This window comes from Heptranchias perlo, chromosome 12 (assembly GCF_035084215.1).
Source record: "Heptranchias perlo isolate sHepPer1 chromosome 12, sHepPer1.hap1, whole genome shotgun sequence".
Taxonomy (NCBI): domain Eukaryota; kingdom Metazoa; phylum Chordata; class Chondrichthyes; order Hexanchiformes; family Hexanchidae; genus Heptranchias; species Heptranchias perlo.
The window spans coordinates 3,546,212-3,559,166 of NC_090336.1; the positions used below are offsets into that span (position 1 = coordinate 3,546,212).

At 42.3% G+C, this 12,955-nt stretch overlaps 1 protein-coding gene across 1 annotated transcript in view; it reads left to right on the forward strand.

Annotated features, from left to right (window-relative positions):
- The window catches only part of LOC137328120 (mucin-2-like), a 101,365-nt gene extending 88,874 nt beyond the window's left edge, over window positions 1-12,491 (forward strand). Inside the window, exons 39-43 of the mRNA XM_067994298.1 lie at window positions 111-294; window positions 2,572-2,797; window positions 6,881-7,059; window positions 9,064-9,095; window positions 12,363-12,491. Of these exons, the coding sequence (XP_067850399.1) occupies window positions 111-294; window positions 2,572-2,797; window positions 6,881-7,059; window positions 9,064-9,095; window positions 12,363-12,491 (750 nt within the window). The remainder of the gene's footprint in view (window positions 1-110; window positions 295-2,571; window positions 2,798-6,880; window positions 7,060-9,063; window positions 9,096-12,362) is intronic.
- The last annotated feature ends 464 nt before the right edge of the window (window positions 12,492-12,955 follow it).

A 12,955-nucleotide genomic window follows, 5' to 3' on the forward strand; every position in this document is an offset into this window, starting at 1 on the left:
TCATTATTATTTATTTTCTTACTTGGGAGCACTTTACTATGTGTTCAATGCAGTCATGTAAAGCCACATTGCTATTTAGAAAATTCATGACGTTTTGTCTTATTATTCAGGTAACTGTTGATGGCAGTATTGTGTCACTACCATATTCAAGAGATGGTGTGAAGATCTCCAGTACAGGCATTAACGTGATGCTTGAAATTCCTGATATAAAGGCACTAGTTACCTTCAGTGGTTTAGCTTTCACAATCAAACTTCCAAGTGAAATATTTGGAAACAATACACAGGGGCAGTGTGGTAAGGATGCAGATTGTTTTTCAAACTCTTTAAAATAAGGCATTTAGAAGTTTGGGCTATAATTTAAAATATTAGCGTTGATATGCCTACAGCAAAGGCAGCTTCAGATTCAGGTCCAGATTCATCATTTGTTACGAATTGGGTGGTTCTACATAAGTTCCTGAAGGAAAATCTAAGTAACTACATTGTAATATGTATTTTATTTTCTATTTGTATCTTATTTCTAAATGCATCTGAAAGAATCTAAGTACCTACAGAGTGAAACAGGAATAACTTGAATGTCAAGGTGGGCACAATTCCTTATTCTGTGAGCTGCCAGCTGAAGCTGTATTGTCAAGAGGAGGGTGCCAAGTGAAGTGTATCTTTTCTCAGTGGTAAGGAGGAAAAATCAAAGACAAACCAATGTGGGCTGCTCTTATGCACCTCACAAATCACTGCAGAACGATGTTGGCAGAGGCTTACGATTAAGTAAATTGTCTGCCCTTGAATCTGTAGAATGATGCGTGGCACCAAGGGGTTGATGCTGCACACATAATCTAGCTAAAATCAGATCTCATTATAAATACATTCTGTTACGTTAGACCACTTTGCAAAATATATTACTTGTGGCCCTGGGTGAACTTCCTCACAGCATGGACGTTCCCTGGATACAATTCCACAGGGGACTCGTTACCATCTGGTGCATGTTCCTTAACACAGTGTCCTGGAAAGCTGTTTGATTATGGGGGTTATCACATCTAAGTCTGAACTTGTCTTTGCCCAAGTGGATATATATATATATATACTTTAAGCAGAGGTTGTTGGATAGCCATCAGGAGCAGGTACCCTGGATGATTTTCCCCTCCCTAAACCATGACCACTGTGGCCAACTCTAGTGACCTACTGTCACCACAGTTGAGATCAGCGAACTCAGTACACACTAAAGATCAAACATAGGATTTTCCTGATCTGTATGGTTCAGCTGCTCACTGAATAAACTCAGTGAGTCATCAGGCAGCCCAATGTATATCTTTTCAATTAAAAAAATTGAAAGAATATATGATCCATTTTTTAAAAGTGATGATATAGACGTAGCAGGTTACATAGATTAGGCTATGAGCACAGAACTAGAAGATGAGTACCAAATTAACAAGCCTCAAGCAAGCCTTGAGATTGGAAAGTTTTTCCTATAGATGACTGGATATGTGTGATATATTCTCAGGCATAGCAGATAAGAAAATACATATGCATCTTGAATGATATATGGAATATAATGATTTCTGAGCTATTGGGATAAAGTATAGTATAGGTTGCAATCTTATATAGGAATACATAGGTATATTTGTTCCTTCCAAAATTGTTTTGCTGCTTAAATCTGAAGTTTTCTAATTGTAGTCTGAGGTTGAAGTTCGACTGTGTGATATTTGTCGTACATTATTTACAAGTTTGCTTGAAATTCCTTTGTTCACTACTTTAATCAACATATTGACCCTTTTTTTAAACCAGTTAGTGACTTCATTAAAACAGTAGAGGACTTTCTCGCAAATATGTTAACCAATGCATTAGAAATATTGAATAGTGGAATTTCAATTCCCAGTTTTATATTTGACCCCAAAAATTCCGGCAGTTCTTTTTTACTAGAATTGAGGAAAAAAATAAAAATATAAAAATGCCCATACATAATAAATGTAAGGAGTTGCACAACACCAGGTTATAGTCCAACAGCTTTATTTGAAATCACAAGCTTTCGGAGCTTTGCTCCTTCGTCAGGTGAGTCACCTGACGAAGGAGGAAAGCTTGTGATTTCAAATAAAGCTGTTGGACTATAACCTGGTGTTGTGCAACTCCTTACATTTGTTCACCCCAGTCCATCACCGGCATCTCCACGCCATACATAATAAGGTTTGGCTACAAATTGCAAGATAAAAATCTGCATTGAGAGATCTTCTGACCTCATATTAAATGCATTGCCAGAATCATCACCAACATTATAGAAAGAGCTATCTGGAGAAACATGATTGTGTTCTCATGCCACCAATTAATTCTGCACTGAGACAAAATTGAATCCAAATTAACAAACAAAAATATCAAAAATATGTTGATGTGGCAGATCCACTGTTAATTTATCTTTTTGAGCAAAATGGAAGAGTTTTTGGAGCTATTCCTGAATAGTCCATGAAGTTTGCCATAATTCTCCAATGCATAACTGTGCCTCTTTTAATAGACAAAATGGCTCCTAAAGAGGATGTATACAATAGTATAAATAAACTGACATACTCCAACGATCTGTCTTCTCAGGAACATGTAATAATGATCAGAGTGATGACTGTATGCTGTCCAGCGGAAAGCCTATATCCTCCTGTTCTGAAATGGCTGATTACTGGCAAGTCAAAGATTCCAACAAGCCAAACTGCAATGGACCATCCACATCACCAACTACTCCAAGACCTCAAGTCACATTCAGTCCCCAAACAACACAACAGCCTTGTAGCTCTAATTCTCTTTGCAAGCTCATTACAAGCAAGTAAGAAATTTTACTGCATTTCCATTATCTGAGCTTTCCTAATGTCAAGCAGCTCTGAGTTTTTGATTAGTCCGCAAACTAAATAACTTACCAAAACAAATTTGTGCAAATCTGTTTTGAATATCACATGAGACTTACTAATTCACCTTTACCATTCTCTCAAGTCTTCAAAAATGAAGCACTGAACAATTATTTTTATGTGTTAACCAACCTCGATTTTTGTGAACTTTTTGCAAAAAACTTAATGCCAATTTTAGACCACAATGAGATGTGACAAGCTTAGAACATTTAGAGTCCTGGATGGCACAACTGTCTAGGTCAGTAAGCTTTTACCTCTCATAGAATCATAAAAGTTTACAATATGGCCCTTCGGCCCAACATGTCCATGTCGCCCAGTTTATACCACTAAGCTAGTCCCAATTGCCTGCACTTGGCCCATATCCCTCGATACCCATCTTCCCCATGTAACTGTCCAAATGCTTTTTAAAAGACAAAATTGTACCCGCCTCTACTACTGCCTCTGGCAGCTCGTTCCAGACACTCACCACCCTTTGAGTGAAAAAATTGCCCCTCTGGACCCTTTTGTATCTCTCCCCTCTCACCTTAAATCTATGTCCCCTCGTTATAGACTCCCCTACCTTTGGGAAAAGATTTTGACTATCTACCTTATCTATGCCCCTCATTATTTTATAGACTTCTATAAGATCACCCCTAAACCTCCAACTCTCCAGGGAAAAAAGTCTCAGTCTATCCAACCTCTCCCTATAAGTCAAACCATCAAGTCCCGGTAGCATCCTAGTAAATCTTTTCTGCACTCTTTCTAGTTTAATAATATCCTTTCTATAATAGGGTGACCAGAACTGTACACAGTATTCCAAGTGTGGCCTTACTAATGTCTTGTACAACTTCAACAAGACATCCCCAACTCCTGTATTCAATGTTCTGACCAATGAAACCAAGCATGCCGAATGCCTTCTTCACCACCCTATCCACCTGTGACTCCACTTTCAAGGAGCTATGAACCTGTACTCCTAGATCTCCTTGTTCTATAACTCTCCCCAACGCCCTACCATTAACGGAGTAGGTCCTGGCCTACATAGTTTGAAAATTAGATAAGACTGGTGGCGTGAAACTCTCTTTAGCTAATAAAATATAACTGACAATAATTGGTAATCAATGTCATTCCAGTGCCAATTTACTTAGATGATTACAACAACAACTTTCATTTGTATAGCGCCTTTAGTGTAGAAAAAGCATGCCAAGGGGCTTAACAGAGGAGTGAGGGAAAAAATGGATGCTGAACAAAGAAGGAGATATTAGGAGGGGAACTGGTGGATTTTAAGGAGGGTCTGAAAGGATGAGAGGGAGGTGGAGATGCAGAGGGGTTTAGGGAAGGAATTCCAGAGCAAGGGGCCTATGTGGCTAAAGACACGGCCACCAATGGTGGGGCAAAGGAAGGATTGATGCACAAAGCCAGAGTTAGAATAATGGAGTTTGGGGAGATGGATTGTCGTGCTGGAAGAGGTTACAGAAGTAGGGAGGAATGAGGGCATGGATGGATTTAAACTCAGGGACAAGAATTTTAAATTTGAGGAGGATCGAAAGCCAATGGAGGTCAGCAAGGACAGGGATGATGGGCGAGCAGGACAGTACAGGATAGGATATGGGTAGCAAAGTTTTGGATGAGCTGAAGGTTATAGAAGGTGGAAAATGGGAGGCTGGCCAGGAGAGCATTGGAACAATCAAATCTGGAGATGACAAGGCATGGATGAGGGTTTAATAGCAGATGGACTGAGTAAGGACAGAGGCATCTTTGTGATTGTGAGGATATGGAGGTTGGAAGCTCTGCTTGGAGTGAAACTAGATGTTGAAGTTGTGAACAGTTTGGCTCAACCTTAGAGAGTGGCCAGGGAGGGGGATGGAGTAAGTGGCAAGGGTAAGGAGTTTGTGGTGGGGGCTGAAGGTGATGGCTTCAGTCTTTCCAATGTTTAGCTGAAGGAAATTGCAGCTCATCCAAGGCTGAATGTCAGACAAGCAGTCTGACAGTACAGAGGCAGTGGAGCAGTTGAGAGTTTTGGTGGTGAGGTACAGCTGGAAGTCATTAGTGCACATGTGGAAACTGACCCCATGGCTTTGGATGATGTTGCCAGGGCATAGCATGTAGATGAGGAAAGAAGGGGTGGACTTCTGAGGTGTCATGTTAGGTGGGAAAAGAAGCCATTAGTAGAGCTGCTATGGCTAAGATTGGATTGGTAAGAGTGGAACCAAACAAGGGCAAAGGAAGAGAGGCATTGGAGGAGGATGGTGTGGTTGACCATGTCAAAGGCTGCTGAGAAGTTGAGAAGCGATAATGTACTACGGTTACAGCTACAGCAAAGGTTGTATGTGATTTTGGTTAGGCTCAATTTGGTGCTGTGGGAGGGGTGGAAACTTGATTGGATGGATTCAAATAAGGAGCTGCTGGAGAGATGGGCAGGATTTGGGAGGTAACAAAATGTTCAAGGACTTTGGAGAAGAAAGGAATATTGGAGATTTGGTGACAGTTTGCAAAGACTGAGGGGGGAAGAATGGATTGTTTGAGGATGAGGGTGATGACGGAAGTTTTGAAAGGGAGAGGGACAGTGCCTGAGCAGAGGGAATCATGTACAATGTCAGCTAGCATGGGGACCAGGAAGGGAAGCTGGGTTGTCAACAGTTTAGTGGGAATAGGATCCAGGGAAAAGGAGGTTGGTGTCATGGATGAGAGGAGTGTAAAAAATGCAAATAACACACTTGTGCAATGGGGATACTGGGGTTAAATCACGTTTTTGGGATAGAGTAGATGAAGTCTTATTTTTCATCTAACCCATTCTGAACCTGACCAGGGAATTCTTAATGGAGCAGTGTAGAGGGAGCTTTACTCTGGACCTATATTTTGCATCAAGTTACGTTGAGTCTACAGAACGGAAAAAGGCCATTCGGCCCAACTAGTCTATGCCGGCATTTATGCTCCACACCAGCTTTCTCCCTCCCCACTTCATCTAACCCTATCAGCATACCATACTATTCCTTTCTCCCTCATGTGCTTGTCTAGCTTCCCCTTAAATGCTATTTGCCTCAACTACTCCTTGTGGTAGCAAGTTCCACATTCTTACCACCCTTTGGGTAAAGAAGTTTCTCCTGAATTCCCTATTAGATTTATTAGTGACTATCTTACATTTATGACCTCTAGTTTTGGACTCCCCCACAAGTGGAAACACTTCCTCTACGTCTTCCCTATCAAACCCTTTCATTATCTTAAAGACCTCTATCAGGTCACCCCTCAGCCTTCTTTTTTCTAGAGAAAAGAGCCCCAGCCTGTTCAGAACTTTCCCAGCCTGGTATCATCCTCATGAATCTTTTTTGCACCTTCTCGAATACATCTATATCCTTTTTATAATATGGAGACCAGAACTGTGCACAGTACTCCAAGTGTGGTCTAACCAAGATTCTAAAAAAAGTTTAACATAACTTCTCTGCATTTCAATTCTATCCCTCTAGAAATGAACCCCAGTGCTTGGTTTGCCTTTTTTATGGCCTTATTAACCTGCATCGCTACTTTTAGTTATTTGGGAATGTGTACCCTTAAATCCCTTTGCTCCTCTACCCCATTTAGACTCTTATTATCCAAGTAGTATGTAGCCTCTTTATTCTTCCTACAAAATGCACCACTTCTCTCTTATCTATATTGAAATTCATTTGCCAATTACACGCCCATTCTGCAAGTTTATTAATGTCTTCTTGTATTTTGTTGCATTCGTCCTTTGCGTTAACTACACCCCCCAATTTGTATCGTCCGCAAGTTTTGAAAATTGTACTTCCGATTCCCAAGTCCAAATTGTTAATGTAAATTGTGAACAACAGTGGTTCCAGCACCGAACCATGTGGAACACCACTTCTCACCATTTGCCAGTCTAAGTAGCTACCCTTAACACCTACTCTCTGTTTTCTGTTTTGTAGCCAGCTTGCTAACCATTCTACTACCTGTCCCTTGACTCCACATGCTCTGATCTTAGTGTTCAATCATAGTTTCTCAGAAAGTTTAATGAGCTATAATATTTCTAGATTATTTGCAGAATGTCATTATCGTATTTCACCGGACCTCTACTATCAGGCATGCGTGCGCGATGAATGTCTAATGCCAAGTACCTCAGTGGTGTGCGCGAGCTTGCAAACCTATGCAACTGTGTGCATGTCGCACGGTATCTGCATTGATTGGAGAAATTTCACAGAAGGAGAATGCCGTAAGTACATACAAACTAAGCGAATGATTTAATTGTTTGTACTTTGTTCTACCTGAACATTTCCAGCACTATGGATAAATTTACTTATCGAGCGACTGATAGACTCTGGTAGCAATCAACAAATTTAATCATCAGCAGATCCCCTACTGTGCCTCATGTAAAAAAAATTAAGTTGAAAGAAAATAGGTCAGATAAAGAATGGGAAGGAAAATACAATAGGGGGGAGAAAGTGACAGCAGGTCAAGCAGAATTAGTGTTTAGAACTTTAATTAAAATTATATTTTGCTTGATTAATTTATTAGTTTAGCTAATTTTACAGCAATAAATTTAAGTATCATTTGAGCAGCTTTATATTGCTATATGCTAGTATTATATTAGTATACTGTTATATACTAGTATTAGAGCAGTATGGTACAGTATGTCACAATTTCCTCCCGTTAAACATTGGGACGACTAAAGCCATTGTCTTCAGCCCCCACCACAAACACCATTCTCTTGCCACCGATTCCATCACCCTCCCCAGGCACTATCTCAGATTGAACCAGACTGTTCACAACCTTGGCATCCTATCTGACCCCGAACTGAGCTTCCCACCCCATAATCGCTCCATTACAATGACCGCCTACTTCCACTTCTATAGCATCGTTCGCCTCTACCTCTGCCTCAGTCCATCTGCTGCTGAAACTCTCATCCATGCCCTTCATGCATATCTAAGCAGAAACTATCCTGTGATCTTTTAACTTTGGTGCACTTAGAGCAGGATTTTTTTTAAAAAAGTAGACCAGCCCCATGTACCCATTGAACACAATTCCCAAACCAGTCTGCTGAGTGGGAGCACATCTGATTGATATGTGCCTTCTATTTCTAGCAGCATTCATTTATCTCCACAGCTCTAATAAACTTTACGTCTGAAAGGACGACAGCAGAATAAGCTGAACTTCCAGAATAAAAAAAACATTGCACTGCTGGCTCTCTCAACAGAAGTGCTCATGAAAGAGTGCCTCCCATTTCCAGCGGTAGTCCTCCGATTTCTTGGGTTGGTCCTGATTGTAGGTGGGTGCAGCTGTGGAAGGTGATGGCATGAACCAACAACACTATGTATTTGGATGTTTAATTCCCCATTGGCAAAGCAATTGTTTTTGCCTACCGATTCTTTAGAACTTGTTAAAATTCGCAAAAGAATGTAATCTTCTCACTGTTTGTGACTCCGAGTTTAGCAGGTGAATTGAATTCTTGCACATGCACTTCTGCATGCAAGGCAGAGAGTTCCATGGGCAGGAGAACTGATATGTGAATCTTCCCTACTGGTATTTCAGACAGACTTTTTGTATTGATACAAAATGTTGAGGTATAGTTGCTTATGTTCCGAGCATGAACACTAATCTTTGTTTGGCTGTTTTCAATAACATAACATGCTTCAGATTTTTTTTTAATCCTTCAATCTTTAAGAAGTGCAAGTTCTATTAAAATGTAGTTCTATAACATTGTCGATAGTCTGACAAGAACTTTTTTATTTTTCAATACAGCTTTTAATTGTCCTTTAAACAAGGTTTACAAAGCATGTGAGATCTTTGAAAAGGAGCCTACTTGCACTTCAAGGTTAGTTAAGATGAGCACGGAAAAAGAATATCACAGTGTTTACAAAACCAAATATATTGGCAATTAAAATAGTTTTAATGCATTTAAAATTATTTGTTTCTATCAGACAAGATTAATATACAGTACTAACATATATGTATTTTTTTTACAGCAATTCAGAATTGACTGGTCTCAATTTATCAGAAGGCTGCTTCTGCTCAGAGGGTTCCATCCTTTTCAGCCCTGACACTGACCTATGTGTTGATAAATGTGGTAAATATTCTGACTCATTCTCATTTTTTCTTTATTTTAGAACTTCTTTGAATGTCTTCCCTCATTATTTGCATCCCTTCTGGAATTTTTCAGCTCCAAGGATTTATCAAAAAAATCTGATTTATCTATTCATATGTATGTTTGTTTTTGCAGGATGCATTGGGCCTGATGGATTACCCAAAGAGGTATGCATTTAATAAACATATACTGTCACTAAAAAATACCTGTTCAATTATTTGCCCAAGTATGCTTATTTTACTACTTGAATGAGGATAACAGGCAATTTATAAAACAATTCATTGTATCCTTTTTTTTATTCGTTCATGGGATGTGGGCGTCGCTGGCAAGGCCAGCATTTATTGCCCATCCCTAATTGTCCTTGAGAAGGTGGTGGTGAGCCGCCTTCTTGAACCGCTGCAGTCCGTGTGGTGAAGGTTCTCCCACAGTGCTGTTAGCAAGGGAGTTCCAGGATTTTGACCCAGCGACAATGAAGGAACGGCGATATATTTCCAAGTCGGGATGGTGTGTGTCTTGTAGGGGAACGTGCAGGTGATGTTGTTCCCAAGTGCCTGCTGCCCTTGTCCTTCTAGGTGGTAGAGGTTGCGGATTTGGGAGGTGCTGTCGAAGAAGCCTTGGCGAGTTGCTGCAGTGCATCCTGTGGATGGTACACACTGCAGTCACAGTGCGCCGGTGGTGAAGGGAGTGAATGTTTAGGGTGGTGGATGGGGTGCCAATCATGCGGGCTGCTTTGTCCTGGATGGTGTCGAGCTTCTTGAGTGTTGTTAGAGCTGCACTCCTCCAGGCAAGTGGAGAGTATTCCATCACACTCTTGACTTGTGCCTTGTAGATGGTGGAAAGGCTTTGGGGAGTCAGGAGGTGGGTCACTCGCCGCATAATACCCAGCCTCTGACCTGTTCTTGTAGCCACAGTATTTATATGGCTGGTCCAGTTAAATTTCTGGTCAATGGTGACCCCCAGGATGTTGACGGTGGGGGATTCGGCGATGGTAATGCCGTTGAATGACAAGGGGAGGTGGTTAGACCCTCTCTAGTTCGAGATGGTCATTGCCTGGCACTTGTCTGGCGTGAATGTTACTTGCCACTTATCAGCCCAAGCCTGGATGTTGTCCAGGTCTTGCTGCATGCGGGCACGGACTGATTCATTATCTGAGAAGTTGCGAATGGAACTGAGCACTGTGCCATCATCAGCGAACATCCCCATTTCTGACCTTATGATGGAGGGAAGGTCATTGATGAAGCAGCTGAAGATGGTTGGGCTTAGGACACTGCCCTGAGGAACTCCTGTAGCAATGTCCTGGGGCATGAGGTGATTGGTCTCCAACAACCACTGCCATCTTCCTTTGTGCTAGGTATGACTCCAGCCATTGGAGAGTTTTCCCCCGATTCCCATTGACTTCAATTTTACTAGGGCTCCTTGGTGCCACACTCGGTCAAATGCTGCATTGATGTCAAGGGCAGTCATCTCACCTCTGGAATTCAGCTCTTTTGTCCATGTTTGGTCCAAGGCTGTAATGAGGTCTGGAGCCGAGTGGTCTTGGCGGAATCCAAACTGAGCATCGGTGAGCAGGTTATTGGTGAGTAAGTGCCGCTTGATAGCACTGTCAACGACACCTTCCATCACTTTGCTGATGATTGAGAGTAGACTGATGGGGCGGTAATTGGCTGGATTAGATTTGTCCTGCTTTTTGTGGACAGGACATACCTGGGCAATTTTCCACATTGTCGGGTAGATGCCAGTGTTGTTGCTGTGCTGGAACAGTTTGGCTAGAGGCGCGGCTAGTTCTGGAGCACAATTCTTCAGCACTACAGCCGGGATGCTGTCGGGGCCCATAGCCTTTGCTGATCCATTGCACTCAGCTGTTTCTTGATATCACTTGGAGTGAATCGAATTGGCTGAAGACTGGCTTCTGTGATGGTGGGGATATCGGAAGGAGGCTGAGATGGATCATCCACTCAGCACTTCTGGCTGAAGATGCAAACGCTTCAGCCTTGTCTTTTGCACTCACGTGCTGGACTCCGCCATAATTGAGGATGGGGATGTTTACAGAGCCTCCTCCTCCCGTTAGTTGTTTAATTGTCCACCACCATTCACGACTGGATGTGGCAGGACTGCAGAGCTTTGATCTGATCCGTTGGTTGTGGAATCGCTTAGCTCTGTCTATAGCATGTTGCTTCCGCTGTTTAGCATGCATGTATTCCTGAGCTGTAGCTTCACTAGGTTGGCACCTCATTTTTAGGTACGCCTGGTGCTGCTCCTGGCATGCTCTTCTACACTCCTCATTGAACCAGGGTTGATCCCCTGGCTTGTTGGTAATGGTAGAGTGAAGAATATGCCGGGCTATGAGGTTACAGATTGTGCTGGAATACAATTCTGCTGCTGCTGATGGCCCACAGTGCCTCATGGATGCCCAGTTTTGAGCTGCTAGATCTGTTCTGAATCTATCCCATTTAGCATGGTGGTAGTGCCACACAACACGTTGGATGGTGTCCTCAGTGCGAAGACGGGACTTTGTCTCCACGAGGACTGTGTGGTGGTCACTCCTACCAATACTGTCATGGGCAGATGCATCTGTGACAGGTAGATTGGGGAGGACTAGGTCAAGTAGGTTTTTCCCTCGTGTTAGTTCGCTCACCACCTGCCGAAGGCCCAGTCTGGCAGCTATGTCCTTCAGGATTCAGCCAGCTCAGTCAGCAGTGGTGCTACCGAGCCACACTTGGTGATGGACATTGACGTCCCCACCCAGAGTACATTCTGTGCCCTTACTACCCTCAGTGCTTCCTCCAAGTGGTGCACAACATGGAGGAGGACTGATTCATCAGCTGAGGGAGGACGGTAGGTGGTAATCAGCAAGTGGTTTCCTTGCCCATCAGATGATTTAGATATGCCTGTAATGTTATGTGGCAATATCACTGCTATTAGGTGTCAGCCTTGGCTCACTGGTAGCACTCTCGCCTCTAACTCAGTGCGTTATTGAGGGAATGCTGCAATGTCGGAGGTGCTGTCTTTCAGATAAGACGTTAAACCAAGGCCCCGTCTGCCCTCTCAGGTGGATATAAAAGTTCCCACAACACTTTTCGAAGTGTTCAGGCCAACATTTGTCCCTCAACCAACATCACTAAAACAGATTATATGATCATTGCTGTTTGTGGGACCTTGCTGTGTGCAAATTGGCTGCTGTGTTTCTCTATATTACAACAGTGACTACACTTCATAAGTACTTCATTGGTTGTAAAGTACCTTGGGATGTCCTGAGGTCATGAAAGGTGCTATATAAATGTTCTTTCTTTCAATTGAAATGTTAATAATATTCACAAAAGACACAAAATAATAAGTTTACTTCAGTTATAGTGCAAGTTTTATCTAAATTATTTGATTGTGCAAAGATTAAGGGCTGTATTCTGAAATTTCAGGATAATTGGATCATTCCGCAGGTTATGGTAAATTCAATAATGATGTACTCCCCGCAGGTCAGAGAATCAGGGTTACCACATTGTAGATCCATCTCTGATTTGCTTCTCCGCTGGGATCTGAGTTTGAAAGAAGCTCAGAGTGATGAATGAAAGCTCCTTCTCTCTGCCAGGTGCATGGACCCTGTGCGAAATGAGTTTGGGAAGTCACAGTCCAGTTTTTGATGAATAGAAATCAACAGTTCAATTCCGAGGACGAGAAGTTAAAAATTAGAGGCCTATAAATTGAGCCGTGTAGCGCCCATTTTTCAGGCGCTACATGGCTTGGTAAGGACCCAAAATGGCATCTGGAATTCACGCCCACATTTCTTGTGTGACATGCGCTGGACGCCATCTTGATAAAGGCATTTGCGCAGTGCAGATAATGAACGCCGGCAGCATGTAAAGTAAGGAAAATGTGTTAGATCAGTGTGCAACGCTGATTTGAAAGGAAAGATGCGATTTTGGAATTTAACGCTCCAGCCAAAGCACTGTCTTAACCTTGCACAGCTGAACAGGTTGTAAACAGTATGGAGGACCCCCACCTGCGCTATTTAAAGGGATCATGCAGGATTTAC